Source organism: Hydractinia symbiolongicarpus, chromosome 9 (genome assembly GCF_029227915.1).
Source record: "Hydractinia symbiolongicarpus strain clone_291-10 chromosome 9, HSymV2.1, whole genome shotgun sequence".
NCBI lineage: Eukaryota > Metazoa > Cnidaria > Hydrozoa > Anthoathecata > Hydractiniidae > Hydractinia > Hydractinia symbiolongicarpus.
The window spans coordinates 27,354,915-27,372,634 of NC_079883.1; the positions used below are offsets into that span (position 1 = coordinate 27,354,915).

The following is a 17,720-nucleotide window of genomic DNA, read 5'->3' on the forward strand; positions in this document are numbered from 1 at the left end:
CGTGTCCTTTCAGTAAGTTTTTGCTTAACAATGTCCCAGGCATTGTCACTTCAAACACGCAGGGTATTTCCAAGCCACCAGGGCTGTTCATTAACGCGAATTTTCAAAATTCGCATTAATTTAATGAAGTCTTAAAAAGCGTGGCTGTAAATAATTCATTAAATCTTAGAGGTTTCATATATACAATTCATCAGCAGTTGGTGATAAGCTTGTTTGGTTGGACTCCGGTTTGGTTAATGATACAAAATGTGTCACCTGTGATAGAGCTGAAGAGATGGGTGCATCATATAGAAAACTTGATAGTAACACCTTCTACTCATAAGGAAAAGTTAGATCACTACCTTCCAAATCTTGTACTCGTGAGTCACTATCCATGATGAAAACATACGATAGATCCCCTGACATTATTCGTAAGGTTAGTTCTTGTTGTGGAGAAAAAGTCAGAAAGATAGGTTGAGAATTATTTCCACTACGACATGTAATCCCACCCGTTATTAAAAGCCGGTGTAATGAGATCTGTTGATAATCAAAAATGAAATCATTCACTCTTCCCAATACCCGACCAATACACGAACCGGATTTAACAAAAGTTCCAGATAGTACAACATCATAGTGGGTATTGCAGTTGAAAGACATTCAGTAAAAACTTCAAAAGGTTTATATACTTAAAGATCGATATTGTATACTAGCAAAGTGGCAGAACTTGTACAAATTAATAAAACCAAGCAGGGAAAAATCGAGCTACAAAAATGAAAATATTTGTTAGCTATCTTTTCAAAAAAAATGGAGTTAAATGTCTTCGAACTGTTGTTTGCGTAAGTGACGCTGATAAAATCACTGTAAAAATTGCAATAGATATTGGCGAGTCAAAGGCTGTCACGAGTAATCCAAATGCGATGCGCTTCGCTTTTTCATACATCATTTTTACGACAATACAGAATGATAACAAAGAAGGCGAAGGATCAACAAGTGTGCTACAATATGTAACAATTTGCCCATAAATGCAATGATATTCTAAGATACTCTACTGATAAGCAATGATGTTAAGGTACTTATTCTTTGTACATACATTTATTGGGTGTTATATTAAATCATCAATTTTCGATTTCGCACTATAACCACTATCTTCCAGGGCAGCATTTTATCGCGTACCACGCGAATATCAACAGGTAAGTGTGTGGAAAACTCAAGCCAAACTGATTTGTCATTTAATATTTCACAGGTTGTGATATAGCCTTGTTTTTTTATTCTTTTTTTTTAGTGAACTTTTTTTCATAATATGGTGCTATTAATTCAATTTTAAGATGTTGTGCTGTCCCCCTTTCAGTAGTGGAATGTGATATTATAGATATTATGATTACCTTTACTATTCATCATCAGGTGTGGTTGTAATGCAACAACAGATAGTCTTGCCGTAAAGCTGAATATAATGGGTCATCAAGAGTGCAATGATGCAATGTGCACCAATGTAGTGATCAATGACTCGGGGGAGCATTCTGAGCGAAATAAGGAAATATTTTCCGAGAGTGCTAGAAAATTACGATGTAACGAGAAAATTCCACGAGTCTGACAAAGTTGCTCGACTTACCGAGATATCCGTTAAGGAATCGGGTAAAAAGTTCGAGTAAATCATAGCGATATCTCTATGGAGTAATTAAGAGTAAACCGTAGGTAAACAGTAAGAAGTTTCTTGGTAAAATACTTAGCTAGTAATTCATCATCAATTTTGGTCAATCGAAACCTTATTCCGTGAAATCTTTTTTAACGCAAAGTATACTTATACGAAAGAGACTTACAGACAGATCACGAGCTGCTGACAATGAGCGTTCCTTCCATAAGAGCTGGATAGGTTTCGTGAAATGTTTAAGTAAAAGGAGATGGTTAAGATTTTGTACATCTTCAATAGCTTCATTCATGAAAAAGTTATGAATGGAATGTAAAATTCCTGTAACAGCGGTGACTTTGGTACTACAAGTTTCTTCCCTTAATGTACTAGTCAGAAAGAAACTGAAAGGACACTTTTAACACGTTGGAAACGTACGGCTTTAATGAAATGGATGCTAAGATTTGGATGCAAATTGCATGTTGTTTTCTACCTAGAAGATCCACATAAAACAAATTAAACATTAAACAGTATATTCTGCCATTACTCTCATTTTACAACATAGAACTGTTCATCATAAACCACCATTTTTAATTACAGTGGGACGGGTAATATTTACAAGGTAGTGGTGGCTTTTCATCAGTACGACGATTGTTTATGCCTTAGCTTATTCAGCAACACGCCAACGACACATCTTCACGGATGCTAACTTAATGTCTTTTACAAGAGAAAATCATTAACATTATATAAACAAAAAACTAAAAAATGATATACTCCCAAATACGTTTTTGCACAGCTTTTTTGTACTTAATATTTTCGTTTTTGTTGATATTAACGCTATTGATTTTCTAATGCTTTTTAGCCAGACGTTTGGAATTCTGAACTTGAGTTTTTGTATAGTACTTCCTTCAAGATAGGTTAAGGATTCATAAAGGTTATTCCCCATCTTCATCGTTTGCATCTCGCTTTCTTTTTTCACCACGTTGGTCTTCAGCCTCGAGTTTCCTTTTCTGACCACGATTTTCTTCAGTAGCTGCACCTTCCTCTTCTTCTTCATCATCGAATTCATCATCTTCATCTTCTACACCTTCAGCTGGTGAAAATTCATCATCTTCATCGTCGTCCTACATATCGTTAAAAGTTTTAGGCAAAATGTACTAAAATAAACACAAGTAAAAGGTTAACATTTTTCACTTACACTCATATTTTCTTTCGTCAAGTAATCAATCCCAGGACCGTCATCTTCATCGTCTTCCTCCTCGTCTTCGTCGTCGTCATCATCATCATCCAAACTTTCACTGGCTAAAAAATTTCCAAACTCAACTATACTCAAAAATTTGTTGTAAAAATTTTGCTTAATTAAAACCAACTATTTACTTGTTACAAGGTGTTTTTTTTTGCAAAAAAGTAATAACAAGACAGGCTTTGTAATGATCCTTATTATACCACATTAAGGAACAATCCAAAATTCTGTATACTTCTGTTAGATATGACGTTTACCCAGATTTATGCAGTACACAGGCTACATCAAGAAGGAAATACAACTAACCAATATTTTTTATTTCAGTGATTTCATCATCTTCTTCATCCTCGTCATCTTCATTATCAATTTCAACAACTCCGTCATTTGTATCTTCTTCTTCTTCCTCGTCAACACCCTCCTCCTCATCTTCATCATCATCATCATCCTCCTCAGTCCCATCTATGCCATCCTCAACCCCATCTTCTAACCCATCTTCACAAAGAAAAATCACAACATAAGCAATTAGTAAATTCAGAATTAAGCTGCACTCATTTGAAAGGGGTTAGCTTAGGGTTAATGTGTTATTTAAATTAACCTTCATTGGATAAATTTGTGACTAACCTTCATCATCTTCCAGACCATCTTCTTCTTCCTCTTCTTCCTCATCTTCATCACCTATTTTTAGAAAATTAATTATATGGAAAAATATTAAAAAAACCACATAACTATACTTATTTTTAAAAAGTAAATTCTAGGACTTTTCTAAGAGTATTTTAGAACTTTTTTGGCCTTCCTCCAGGAGTTCAGAAATTTCAATAAGAAGAAAAAAAAACAACAAAGGAGTTTGCATTAAAAATAGATTTCAAAAATTCTTTTTCCATGGGTGTTCCATTCCAGTTTTTGCAACTACCTGGGAGTTTCAAGCATATTGCATAATTAGAATTAACTTCTTTTTTTGCTTGGAAAAGAAAGTAATAAATATATAGCTGTAATATTATAAGAGCATTGTTGCATATGTATATATAGCATAAAAGTAAACCTGCACGTTAGCTAATGTGCAGGTTTACTAACTTATAAATAGCTGAAATATATTAAAAATATGATTACTATTTTACATGTCAATGACATAAATAATATGTACAAAAATATTTTATTTCTTTACCTTCATCTTCTGATTCATCTATTTCTTTGTCTTCCCTGTAATAATAAAATAACTATGCAGTCTATTTTTACTTTCATAGAAACATACCTTTTGCTCAAAAATAATAGCAATATTGTTTTAGCATACTACGTAATTTTCTCACATTCGCAAGCATTCGTTGCAGTAGTTGGAATAACTTTAACTACCACAGCAAATAGGAATTTATCAACCAATCAGATTTCAAACGTTATTTGTTATGTGCAGTTTTATTTTTCCTGGTAGTGTCAACTGCATTCTTTTACAAATAGTTTTGTAGTCTCCATATTAGAATGACTATGACGAATTACTGTGAACTCACCACTGTATGTATTATTATTAGCATGGAAAATAAAGCATCAAGCATAAATTTTAATACAGGGTATTTCACAAAAAAATTTATATGTTTCCAGAGACTTATGGGCTGAAGGGCTGACAGAACAATATCTTTAAACCAAAGGGTAGTAAGAATAACTTGGTAGAAAATTTGATCTAACATAATCTTTTTTTCGAAGCAAATTTCTTGAAGATAGGATGAAATATTTAAACCTATAATTCAACCTATTATTTTAGGCCAAGCCTGAAAAAGTTAGCACATTGGTTATATTGAGCTCAAAAGTGACACCGCCCTAATTAGAAGTCTGTTGATAAAATTCAATGCAGATGCAAATGTATCAGCATTTATATATACCTTACCTGTCAGTACCATCTAAGAATGTAATTTGTTGTACCAATTCAAATACTTTCATTCTGTAGTCTTTTTCCGTTGTAACTTCACAATTAAATAAGTCAAGACTCTTTAAACTAGCCAGTTTAGCCTAAAATATTTATTAGAAAAAATTATAACATATAATATGAATTGTATTTAAAAAAACAGATGAATACTTACTAATGGCTTCAAACTTTCTAAATCTTTTATCTTATTGCCGCTGAGACTCAAATGAGTTAAATTTGGTGTCTTTAATAGATAGTCCAATCCGGATGAAATTCTATTGTCACTAAGTTCGAGCTATGTAAAAAATTATGCACAAACATTAAGAACTCATTATCACTACAAAATATCATATATGATCCACACATAATCTCAACATGTCATTTAGCACAGGCAACAAATACCTATAGCAAATACAAGAACTCAAAACTTTGTATATTAGCTAAGTTAGCTACCTTTCTTAATTTTGGTAAAGCTGGTAATCCTTTTAAGGAAGTTAGTCCAACATTTATTAGTGAAAGAGTATTTAAGTTACAGTATTCATCAGTAAGACCAACAATAGTTGTTGAACGACAGTTGTCTAGATTGAGCTCCTTTATCTGAAATAAAACAAAATTAAATCAGTATATTGTCAGCTATATTGTGCAGAAAAAGAACATTGTTAAAAAAATGTGATAAAAAATGGATACCTTGTCTTTATCACTACTTCTTCTCTCTAATTCAATTCTTTTTTCCATATTAAGGAGTTACTAAGGTACGTCCCTAAAATGTACCACAACACAACAACCTAATCAGATTCCACGATGTAAAATCGCAAGATGAATAACTACGGTAGCAGGCAATCTTTCAAAACGGCTCAGAAAACTAAAAAAAATAATGATTTATTTCTTAAAGACACCCAACATTTCTAAACAACTAGTAAAAATAGCAAAAACCTTTAACGTCTAAAAATACACAATTTAAAAAAATATTTTAAAAAGATAATAAGAACCTATTGTAATTTGGTAAATCTTGTTCCATGTACCGCTACTTAAATTTCAGGTTTTCCTTTCAAACGATGGGCCAACTTGGTAAATAAATACGCGGGCATGAGAAGAAAGCAAATTTAGGAATTAATTAATTTCAAAAATTTAATTTATGCTAATGATACACATGACCGATATATCACCTAAACGGCAGAAGGGAAATGTTCACGTGACAATATAGTGTACTTAACGCGGCCTCAAATGAAATTTATACGCATGTTTAAAATATTGAACATAAAAATAATAAAAATTTACGAATAATTAAAATACGCAAAATTATGTTAATTTATGTCAAAACAACATAAAAAATGGATACCGAAATATACTCAACAAGAAAATTATATAATACCTAAGTCGCTGTCTTTCCAAATTTTTCTGTACACATCTTCTTATTTCTTTGGATACAGTTCTCTGAATTGCATTATAGCAAGTAAGGTAAAAGTTCTACATAAGTATCACGACTTGCAGCGCCTTTCTACATATTGTTCGCCTGCTGGCTGTTACATTCACACATTCACGACGAGTATTATAGCTTAAAACAACCATAACGTAATGATTACAACGGATATTAAACCAAAATTACAGAAGATCAGTAACTAAAGTTAATTTCGAAAGGGAAGCTAAGTCTTGGTGCTTTATAAGAAGGATTTCAGCACAACGGTTAAATTGAAAATCATAGTCTACAACTACCGTTCCTACTTCGCTCAAATCCAATATGGCGAATATTTAAATGCTTCATCTCCGCCAATAGTTCCATTCACCTGGCCTCGTTTCCATGATGTGAAATAATTTGCTCTTCCGGAGTTCGAAAAGCGCCTGGATAAATCAGCCTTCTTCGGATTTTAAGTCTGGTTTGACCAACAAAAAAAATATAAAGCTAAGTTTTACATTTTTGCCACTTGTGTGAAAAATTCATTATCCGGGGTTTCAGCGTTACGGCCCATTTTAAACTACAAAATTTAAATTAAATAAATACACACAGTTGATTAATTTTCACAAAGACTTATTTTCGCAAAGTTTAATTTTCGAGAATCAGTCATGTTGAGGCAAAGAACTTTTTCACGAATAGACAATTCGAAAACACTTGCGAAGAATTATTTTTTAAGGCCGGGGCGAATGCATCCAGCATTTCATTCAGCATTTTGATTTGAATGTTGGATAAATGTTGGATGAAAATTTGAATCAAACCAGAATTAAAAATAGAAATAGAAATAAAACGTGGAACATTTTCACGATAGGTGGTATAAGGAGGCTCTTTCTCTTTGTGAAAAAGTAGGAATTGTGGAGGAGAAGAAGAGGACTGTTGGAATGCAAACCACAATAGATAATCATCCTTCTTTATCAACTTCTGATTACTATAAAGATCAGTTACTTATTCCCTTTTAGACCATTCAAATGATGAAATGAAAAATCGTTTTCAACCGTTTTTTCTAAATACCTTAATGGCCAAAAATCGTTTCTTTATTTCTGGAAGTAAAACAAACTGTTTTTGTGTCTTTTTGTGTCTTTTTACGAAGATGACCTTCCAAATACACTTGGGCTTAATGCCGAATTAGAAATTTGGGAGAAGTATTGGATTGATTTTAAAGGAAATAGACCACAAACTATTGTTCAAACGTTGAAGGTTATCAATCTAAATATCTTTGTTAATTTGCATGTGGCCCTAAGAATTTTAGCCACTATTCCTGTCACCACATGTGAATGTGAGCACTCTTTTTCTGCTATGAGGAAACTTAAAAATTATACTCGTACTAATATGGTATCTGATGTTTCAATGTTTCGAAAAGATTCGAAGATCGTTAGAATTATCCACACGCTCTTGATGCGATCGATGGTAAGCCACGTAAGGATTTAAAAGCCAATAAAAATGAAGGATCCTTCTACTATAATTGCAAACATACGCACTCTATAATTTTGATGGCTATTGCTGTGTCAAACTACGAATGTTTGTACGCTGATTAAGTTCGAACGAAAGAGTCAATGATTCAGGCATTTGTAACAAAACGCTTTGCTTCAAGGTATTTTAAACGGAACAGTTGGGCTTCCAGCTGACAGAAAGTTTACGAATGACGCAAATGTGCCATATGTTTTTCTGGGGATGATGCCTTTCGCTCTAAAAGAATTTATGATGAAGCCTTTTCTTCAACCAGATTTGAACGAAGAAAGGAAAATTTATAATTACAGACATTGTAGGGCTCGTAGAATTTCAGAAATTTTTTTCGGGCTAACAGATGGAGAATTTTTTTTAGTATTATCAATCTTGAGCCGGAATACGTGGAAGATTGCATTCTTACCGCACTTACCCTCCAACAACATGTTGATTAAAAGCCAATGTATATCGTCCATATTTATTTGTTGATACCATTTATGGAAGATGGAGAAATTGCAGAGGGAATATGGCGTGAAAAACACCTACTAAATCGCTCTATTCTGTAGAAGTTCCTCGACATCGACACAGTGCTTCTTTACACGCCAAAGCATCAGTAGGGAAACCTTTATGGACTTTTTTGTAAATGATGGGGCAGTTGAGTGGCAGTATTGCTAATTAAAAAATAGGGAAAGGATATGCATGACTTATATACTTCATTTTTTTGTTACTTGGTCTTTATAAAGAAAATATAAATTACAAGAAAAAAACATAAATACAGCTAACTATTGTTTATCATTTTCATATAAGTTTGTCCTCCTTGTTCGGGTTGGGTATGATTAAAGGACGCTTAACCTTGACCATGGGGGTTGTTATTAAAAGCAACTTGATCTACTGTACGTTGGTGGAAATTGGGAGCGAAAAAGGCGCAGGGCTGGGTTTGGTGAGCAGCGAAGACAAGGGTCGTTGCAAAGATTGACAATTGTATCCAAAAGTGTTTCTTTGCTCTCCCGCCTGTGTTAAATCTAATTACATTTCGGCTTCGAATTAAAACATCAGATATACGTTTTCCCGATATTCGTCTGCTGCGTTTATTAAAATTTGATAATTGTTGTCTACATACTTTGCGAAGTTTAAAATCTTTTAAGCCAGTGGTTCTGAAGGAGAAGCTGCTTTGGATGTGATCGCATCTGAACATTTAGACAACAAGTCTAGCATCTTTTCAGTGATGGACTTTTTGGCGAACTGTGGTAGTCTCTCCCTCTTTCTCTGTTGCCTCCTCAGGTAAACTTTTTCTTTTTAAAGTGTCTTTACTTTTACCAAGCACAATGGAGTTACTCATAATCAAGCCTTTCCTTTTTTCAATGTCAGAGAGGTTGTTTATTTTCGAAATACAGTAAATACATAAACATAATCCATCAGTCCTGGTTTAAGATAAAAGTATGCTTAAATTTTTATCACTATTTGAAAAAATTATAGATGTCACCATAATCTCAAACTTTATCGATATTTTAAGTCCAAATTTTCAGGTTATTTAGGAGCTGTTAGGAAGTGCGGCCACGCTAAATAGGCTGACTCGTTAAGGCTAAAGAAATTAACCAATCGGAATATAAAATTAGCTCTCTCAAACCGCTACAACGGGTTGGCTTGAGCAGTAGTGTCCTTTAAAATGCCGACAATTCGCATTTTTACTTGATACATGATCGAACAAATGTCGTGATAAGTATAATAATAACAGGACCAACAACAGAGTGTGTGTTACAACTTACGCTATATTATATATGTATATACAAACATATCTTTCTATTTAATATATTATTGCTTCTAAATAATTTAACTGACAAATCTGAAAGTGCAAAAAAGCTTTCGCATTACGGCGGACTTTCTCTATCTTAAACTTACAAGGGGCAAGGAAAATTTTAAGTTGGAGAAACTGAGAGAGTCCAATGTATTCTAAATCGCAACGAAGACGTCGGCATGTAAAGAGGCATGAAATTTTAATGACAAAGAGAACAATGCATATCAATAAAATGGTTTCAAGTCACCATCTTTAAGAATATACCAAATGATGATGCCAGTTTAAAAAAGTCATTTACCATAAACTTACAGCGTTCAGTTTTCTTCAACAGCTTCTTTTAAAGAAACTGCTAGTTTAAAAAAGTTATTTATTCTGAACGAAGGCTAACGAAGTCTAAAAATTTTAATCTCTTCTTAACAGCTTTTAATTTTCTTCAACAGCCTTTTATACTCAGCAAAATTAAATCTCCTGAAATCCGTTTCTAGTTAAAATATTCTTTACTTACTTATCGTATTTAAGCGGCATAATAATCAGCAATGCAAAACCTAATCCTTCAATATTTCTCGACAACGAAAGAATTTTTTAAGAATTTCTTGTCTTTTCCCGCTTCTCCAGACCACTTAAGAAAACGCTAAAGAACAGGAAATTTATACAATAAGATCTAAAATATTTTATCAATTCCAACTTTAATGAGGAGGATGTCTTCTATTTAAAAGGCTGACAAAAACAACAACAGATCACGTGACCTAAGCGATTAGGATTGCTTGTCTGTGCGTTACCACCATAGCGAGTGAAACGAATGTTTTCTCTTTTTCCTTCTAACTCAATCCACAAAAACAACATATTACGTCTTAACTTCAATAGGTTGAGTCTTAGTTGCGTCATTGTCTTTCGAACTTTGTGATCTGAAGATATGAATAGGTTTGTGTTCTTTCGCAGGATCATGGAGACATTCATAATCAAGATGAACAAAAGCTCTCTCGACACGATCGACGTTTTCAATTTTTAATTGCAGTGATTCGCCAATATCGTGCGCTTTATCGAGCGACATATGACGCGGTAAAACGATATGCACCTAAATAAAGATGCAACGCATAATGGAAGAAGTGGGAGATAATCCGCCTCTCAAACTGCGTAACAAAATCAAGCAAAATATCGCCTGATCAGTTGCACTCATTCTGATGAAACAGACAATACTTTTAATCACTACAATCATCTTGAAAAAATTTTGGAATAAATGCTTAATTTCAAAAAACATACCTACAAGCAATGATTTGCAGCATTTGAATATTATACTGACGCACTTTAAACTTGTAGGTTCGCTTGTAAATGTTTACAACAGACTTAGGGCTCTGGATCTTAGGTTATTTGGTTAGACCCAATACTTTAAATAAATAATAATCTTGTGATAATTCTTGCTGACACCACATTGCTTATTTTCTAGATTTCCAAGGCTTTGCGGCTCGTCGCGCGTGAATTGTTCCACAACGCAGACATCGCAGAAATTGTTGCTAACGCATTTTTATCGCATCTTACCCATCCGAAACCTCTGCCAAAGGAGAATTGTCGTATACTTTTCGGGTACAGAACATTTGCAAGGCGATACTGTTTTGTCATTTCAAAAAATGGCCAAAAAAAACTGCCATTTTCAGAATTTATGAACTTGATTGTAGTTTACTTTTTCGAATAGGAGATAGCAATTTTCGCGAAAGTAGAACTGGAGAAAAAATATTTCTAAGTGCCTTTTATCATTTCATCTCTTCAGATGATTTGTAAATGAGTTACTAGTATCAACAGTATTTTCAAAGTAAAAAAAAAATCGTTTTCCAAATGACTTTTAATCCATTCCCTATTTTTCTTTGCTGATTGTTTTTTCCAAATTGCCACTCTTTTCGCTCATCGGGAAGGTTTATTACAAACAAAATGACTGGTTTCCATTCTCAAAAGTTTGCTCCAAAAAATCTTTCAAATTTTCTTCCTTACTAATTTTTTCCTTTGTAATGGAAAAAGAACTTCTTATTCATGAGGAGTTTACACAACAAAATTATCCGAAATTTCCATGACCTTGTGACGCAATCTTTTTCAAACTTTTTCAGATCAATGGCTACCCTGTCCTTTCTACCCATGCAAAGTTAGCGAAATTTTTAAAACGTTTTAGTTACCTCCACAAGATAGTTGACTCCGATACTAGCAGCTTTCACTGTATCAACTGCTATTATATGAGGCGAATGTTGAAGACAAATCCAAGTGATGATTTGCAGAAACCACGACGGTGCTGTGTGCCCTACCAAGCTTCGTATTTGTTCTATAATAGAAATTACACCCTAGGTTTAGACGGTGTTTCCTGAGTTTTGGCCTCAAGAAAATACATTATTTTTCTACGGACTGATCCAAAATACAAATGTTTTTTTTAAAAAACATAGGCATGCACAGTGCAAAAAAAAAAAAAAACACCAGAAAAAGCACATGAAAGTAAGAAATTTACTACAAACATTTCAAAAAAATACAACTGGGTTTCTTCTTTTACAACATTTTCCAGGTTTTTTCCGTCCATCTAAAATGTGACAAACATACTGCAATGCCCACTAAGTATAAACTCTTTATTCTCCTGACATTTTTGACTGAAATTTATTAAATTTCTCTCATTTTTACCAGCTATTTTTAGGAAAAATTTCTTCAATTATACACACTGACTAAAAAATTAATTTCCAATCTTAAGAGACCCAAAATTCAATCCATGATCCATTCAACAGTCCTGATTGGTCATTCAAACCTAGAATTCCTGAAATTTTCCTAACATATCAAATAAAATGCTGATATTCTTGACTTTGTCATGACATTTTAACAGTTCCAGAGAATACAGACAGAGCACGCCTGGAATTTAAAACATGACTAAGCTAAGAAATTAAATTCCCGCAAAATTTATAAATTTCGCGAAATTTATTCCTAACAAATTAAATTTCGAGAATTTAAGGCTGTAATGTAATTATTAGATTAGTATGATTTATGATTTTTTTTGAAACTATTAATCTTATCAAACTGTTTATGAAAATATCTTGCAGGGGTTTGAATTAGCAGTTTACAATTCAGGATATGAGAAACGAAATGCCTTCTTTGTGAACCAGTCTATGAAGAAAATGTTAAAACAGCAAATCCTTTTTTTTTTAACTCATCCAGGACGGGCAAAGTGGTATACAATGGTACAGTTAAAAATACGGTTCGACGTTACTAACTTGCTCCTTCACGCCACCAATTTACGAAGATGTAAATACTTATAAGTATTGCTCCAATTGGATCTGTATACTGCCATTCATAAGAACCTGAAATCATAAAAGAAAAAATAGATTGTTAATGCCTCTTTTTTTTATCCAAAAATCAACGTGTAAATTTATTTGGTACCAATGAGTCTGCAGGAACTTAAAAAATACAGGTTAAGTATTACAGCAAACAACTTACCAATTGCACTGAACACCAATGCCAACGAATTCGACAGAACATCATTCCGATGGTCAAGTGCCAACACTTGCGTGGAGGGAGACTTCAAAGAACGACAGTAGAGATATAAACCAAATTTCACAACAACGGTAACTTCAAAAAAAAAGAAAGCATTTAAGTGGTGTTTTAATTCTTGTTTATTAAGATATTTTTTGCAATCTTGTGTATCAACACAGTTTCAATGTTTACATAAAAACAGTGCAATAGCAAACCTTACTTACATACAACAATACTGATGGATACTACTGATAAGTCAATAGATATATTTCCAGATATAATTTTTTCAGTCGATTCACGTACTACCAATACAGACGCACTTCCCATGATCGATGACAGCAGTAAGATTGCGACTGGTTCCAATCTATTTCTACCTTAAGGTAAAGTAAGGTGAAAAGCAATAAAAAACAATGAAACTCAACCCGCTACAATACAAATATATAGAAAAAATACAAATGCATTAGTAATTGAGGCCCTCCAAAATGTAGTGAACAAAAAACTTACCAAGAGGATAATTGTATATATTTGTTAGTCGGATTGCACGATTTGTACACCAAACAATGACACCTGAAACAAGATCAACAGCACTATCCACCACGCTAGATAATATGGACATGGATCCAGACATTACTGTTGCAACAACTTTCGCTATAAATAAAACCTAAAAAGAATTTCGTCTAGACTAACATGTGAAAACAGCATATTAGATATTTTAAGATTGATGACCTAATACTGTATAAATTTTGCTTTACCACTTTCTAAATTTTTTTTTAAGAGGCCATAGAACAGATTAACCACGTCAGACATCACCTCTACCCACATAATCAAGGCAAGAACAGAAGGATGATGAGTGCCCTTTCTTCCCTGTAAAAGGTTTAATTTTTTGATAATTTGCTTGAAAGCAACATTGTCAATATATGAGTTTGTCAATTTAATGACATTACCAAAAAGGTATTTTAACTATAACTTAGGATCACATTACTGAAAAATTGCACGTTTAAATACGAATATAACAGAAAAAATCTTCCAACTAAGAAAAAAATGTCTTACCAGATTACATGCAAATGAAAGCTTTGCAGCATAAAGCACATTGGAATCTACACTTTGCTCATATTCAAATGAATCCGAAAACTGATTAACATCTTTAAATGTTTCAATAAGTTCATCTTGTTTCCGATAAAACAATCTAAAAAAATTAATAAAAAAATCTTAAGAATACCAGAAAATGATTTTCTAGCATAGTCTAACCATCATAGTCTCATAGTAAACTTACTGATTACATTGAGTACAAAAAACTTGAAACTAATTATAAACATAACTTTTTAAAAAACTTTATTCATATTCAGAACATAATGTCTTCGTTGTTAGTCGTTTGAATATTTTACTGTTTTTTCTTTTGTGCAACCAACCTACGAATAATATTTTCGTTTTTTCTACAGCTTATGATAAAGTATATGCCCTTCTATGCTCTTTTTTTGACAAATATGTTTCGTTTATAAACCATGTTATGACCACCGCAAACACGCTGCCATTTTTAACATATTTGTTCCTTGGTTATTTGACTCTTTGTGGTCACATCCACTGAATTAAAATCTTTAATATTGCGAGTTCGGTCGAAAAACAAGAAATAGTGCTTATAGATTGCCTAGAATCTTTTTAATAATACATATTTGATATGTATGAGACTGATAGTTTTAAATTCAACATATTATATTACCCATGTATTTAATTTACCTGGCTTTTCTATTCTTGTTTCTTTGTCCTTTATAAATATGTTGCAGATTTTCCAGATGCTCAAGTGTTATGGGAAAGTTGTGATAAATGCTAGATGAACAGTTACAAACTATAACAAACAATGCATAATTATAATATATAAACTAGTATAAATATCTAAATATAAAAATAATTAAATATTTTGTCTTCTGCGCCCTCTCACTTCTGCAAAAGAAAAATTTTCGAGGCTTTTGTTTTGTGCTTTTAAGTACTCCCAAGTGAAATAATTTTGGATGGTTAAAGGTTCAAAAGTTGGTTGATTCTATTGTAAGAATTTAGTTGTACATAGAGACTTTAGTTGTACATAGAGATTTTAATCTTTTCATTTTTTTACCGTCTATATGCTTGGTATTTTAATATAAAAATAATTATTTTAAGAGAAGTTTTAAAAGTTTAAATAAGTTAAACTTTATCAAGATGTTATTGCAGAGAAAATCTAAAAACGTGGAGGTAAAACTGTTCTAGACAAATTAAAAAATTAAAATAAATCTTTTTTACCTTGATCTATTACTAGTGTACTAGGTTTATAAAACAAATAGTTTATAATTTGCAAATATAATACATTTTATTCTTTATTTTGTTTTTAAATGTCTTTCTTTTTAATATTTTCTTTTTTATTTAAAAATGTGTTAATAAAAAATTTTTTTTGTATTTCCCTGTTTCCTTTCTCGATAGTTAAAAAAATAATCTGTTGAGAAATGACCAAAAAACACATGCCACTGCCACTTTGCCACTTTGAAAGCTAGTCTCTTTGCCAGCCATGACTACTTCAAAGTTGTTTTCACAACATTTGCTCAACAATAAACTTTTGTGGCATGTAATGATAGCTATACTAAATACCCTACTTTGTGTCTGTAACCCAAAATGGTATCCAAGCAAAACTTTTTTTAAAGAAGTCAAAAACACACTTTTCAAGGTAAATCAAATATTTTTTTACCAATTCATTTTTTAGCACTTTTAGTGCAAGTCAAACAGGGGCCTTAACAGGAAGTCAAATAGCGCCATGCAACTGCAAGCATGCCATAACTTATCCACATTCTCTTTGCGCATGTTGGATTTTTATTTACTTGTCTGAGCAAGTTATTTTTATTAAATATTATTTTGATGATTTGCTTTGTTTAATGTGTAAGCTCATAATTGTTGCTGAATCAAAAATCATCCAAAAAGCAATGACACAATCAATAAAAAGAAAGTCTAGTGTGGTAAAAATATGTAAATAATATTTTCACTTTTTACAACTCTTCTGGTAAAAAAAAAGGTTAAATTTTCAAAAAAATTAAGCATTTTCAGTAGCTGTTAACAACAGCTATTTCCCAATTGAAATTCTTCTTGCCTTACTTAATTGACTAGACTACTAAAGCTATACAGTAATTTGTTTTAAAACTGTCCCACAACAAGGTTGCAGTAAAAAAAATTGCTAAATATTTGAAGCTCTGCTTGATAAACATTTTATGCAATTTTACATACTAGTCATTAGCCCGTGGAAAAATCCACGGGTTCACCCGTCCTTTTTATACCGCATTGCGTGCGTCTCACTACTTACGAGCTAAACTACCATTTTGCGTGACAGACAGACAGACAGACAGACAGACAGACGTATACAGGTATTATAATATAGATATATCTTTACCTGATTTATTTTCTAGAAATTCACTGTCATTGATAACTTCTTCACAATCTTCAAACAGCTCGCTCATTAATGGTTCTGTTACATCTGCAGCATTGCTATCATTTGAAAACAGATTTAAATCCACAAAACTTGAGTCTCCTTCATTTGTGGTCATTTTGAGGTAATGTCTATTACAATAGCAAAAAAATTATTAAAAAAAACATTTTTTCATACAATTCTTTTAAAAAAAGTAATCTAGTATATTTTAACATACAGTTTTAAAACCTGAAATAAAATCATATAATGTTAATGGCAAATATAGGCTAATGTATAGGGATTGCTGCAACTTTTTCTGTTGTATTGTTGTATATGACTAACTGAGATTAAATCCAGTTATGCATTTCAAGATTGTTGCGGGCAGCAAAAACAACACTTGGCAACTCTTAGTTGTTGGTGCAAGACTAGATCAGCGAATGCATTTTTTAAAACAGTTAGAGACTTCCTTGTTGCATGATTGGAGATGTTTTTACCTTGATTGTTGTGTGCAAAATAATGACTAGCTAAATAATTATCACTCAGATATCAAGATCTAACATTTATTTAAGTGTAATATCTTGTTATATATACAGGTATAGCTAGCTAAGCTATTGTTTAAGCTATTTATGTTTACTTATCAAGATAATCTTTAATGAAATTATTGCAACTAGACCTATTACGTAACTTGAGAGGCAGAATCGTTTTGGGTGGGGTAGCCACGATTAAAATATGACTATGATTTAAAGAAATATTATGTGTTAATTTATATTTTATGTGATCAGTCTCACAGTTTAGAGCGGCGTCTTTAAAGCTCCCAATTGACAGCGTTATGTGGGTATCAAGCCTTGATCAGTTTTTAAGAAAAGCAGAATTTATGACATGGTCTTTGTGTTGCTCATTACTTTAGCTATATTTGTAATAGATTATATATATATTTAGAGAATTCATGATTTATTCTTCTCCATACATTTTTTGTTCTCTTTAGTCCTCTCCTATAGACACTTCATTTGTCCACAGTTGAGCCATGCCCGTCTTCAATTTTTCAAAATTTATAACTATGTGTGTTGCCCATGTTACAAGGTTTAACTTCAGTCTGTGAGACTATAGACTGACCTATGTTGTGGCTGTTTCCAAAAAGTGTCAATAGTTAGGCCTGTCCCTTTTTTGGCAAGATTTTTAAAAGCACAAGTGTCCTTTGTCAATAGTTGGGCCTGTCCCATCTTATGAGACAGTCTTTTAAAAACATAGAAATCGTTTGTCAATAGTTAGGTCTCGTCTTATGACACTTTTCCTAAAATTGTAAGATTCCTTTGTGTACAGTTGAGTGGGTCCCATCCAATGACACTGTTTTTAAAAGTGAGAGTCCTTTGTCAATAGCTGAGTCT

General features: G+C 32.5%; 2 protein-coding genes across 4 annotated transcripts; both read right to left on the minus strand.

Annotated features, from left to right (window-relative positions):
- Window positions 1-2,119: 2,119 nt before the first annotated feature.
- LOC130657597 (acidic leucine-rich nuclear phosphoprotein 32 family member B-like) lies at window positions 2,120-6,463 on the minus strand. Of its 3 annotated transcripts, none has more exons than XM_057460585.1 (10): window positions 6,110-6,463; window positions 5,425-5,599; window positions 5,191-5,334; window positions 4,913-5,032; window positions 4,720-4,841; window positions 4,009-4,043; window positions 3,468-3,521; window positions 3,153-3,326; window positions 2,802-2,905; window positions 2,120-2,727 (listed from the first exon to the last, which is right to left on the minus strand). In XM_057460585.1, the coding sequence occupies exons 2-10, from the start codon at window positions 5,470-5,472 to the stop codon at window positions 2,539-2,541; spliced, it is 990 nt and encodes a 329-aa protein (XP_057316568.1). In that variant the 5' UTR covers window positions 5,473-5,599; window positions 6,110-6,463; the 3' UTR covers window positions 2,120-2,538. The 3 variants fall into 3 exon arrangements, with proteins under 3 accessions (XP_057316568.1, XP_057316566.1, XP_057316567.1); XM_057460583.1 differs by having other exon boundaries at window positions 3,153-3,338; window positions 6,110-6,462; XM_057460584.1 differs by lacking the exon at window positions 6,110-6,463 and adding an exon at window positions 5,727-5,801 and having other exon boundaries at window positions 3,153-3,338.
- Window positions 6,464-9,381: 2,918 nt separating this feature from the next.
- LOC130657598 (uncharacterized) lies at window positions 9,382-16,545 on the minus strand. The gene is made up of 9 exons (XM_057460586.1): window positions 16,321-16,545; window positions 14,652-14,760; window positions 13,968-14,103; window positions 13,422-13,578; window positions 13,142-13,291; window positions 12,882-13,013; window positions 12,659-12,745; window positions 11,588-11,730; window positions 9,382-10,500 (listed from the first exon to the last, which is right to left on the minus strand). The coding sequence occupies exons 1-9, from the start codon at window positions 16,472-16,474 to the stop codon at window positions 10,270-10,272; spliced, it is 1,299 nt and encodes a 432-aa protein (XP_057316569.1). The 5' UTR covers window positions 16,475-16,545; the 3' UTR covers window positions 9,382-10,269.
- Between the last annotated feature and the right edge of the window lie 1,175 nt (window positions 16,546-17,720).

Coding starts and splice junctions, on each gene's coding strand:
- LOC130657598 (XM_057460586.1), bottom strand. CDS start 16,474: ATGACCACAAATGAAGGAGACTCAAGTTTTGTGGATTTAAATCTGTTT. Junction 13,579..13,967: donor TTTCATTTGCATGTAATCTG/GTAAGACATTTT, acceptor AATTCTTTTTAG/GTTTTATTTATAGCGAAAGT. Junction 13,292..13,421: donor TATATACAATTATCCTCTTG/GTAAGTTTTTTG, acceptor CTTTACCTTAAG/GTAGAAATAGATTGGAACCA.
- LOC130657597 (XM_057460583.1), bottom strand. CDS start 5,472: ATGGAAAAAAGAATTGAATTAGAGAGAAGAAGTAGTGATAAAGACAAG. Junction 4,842..4,912: donor TAGAAAGTTTGAAGCCATTA/GTAAGTATTCAT, acceptor TAAATATTTTAG/GCTAAACTGGCTAGTTTAAA. Junction 3,522..4,008: donor AGATGAATCAGAAGATGAAG/GTAAAGAAATAA, acceptor TTCTAAAAATAG/GTGATGAAGATGAGGAAGAA.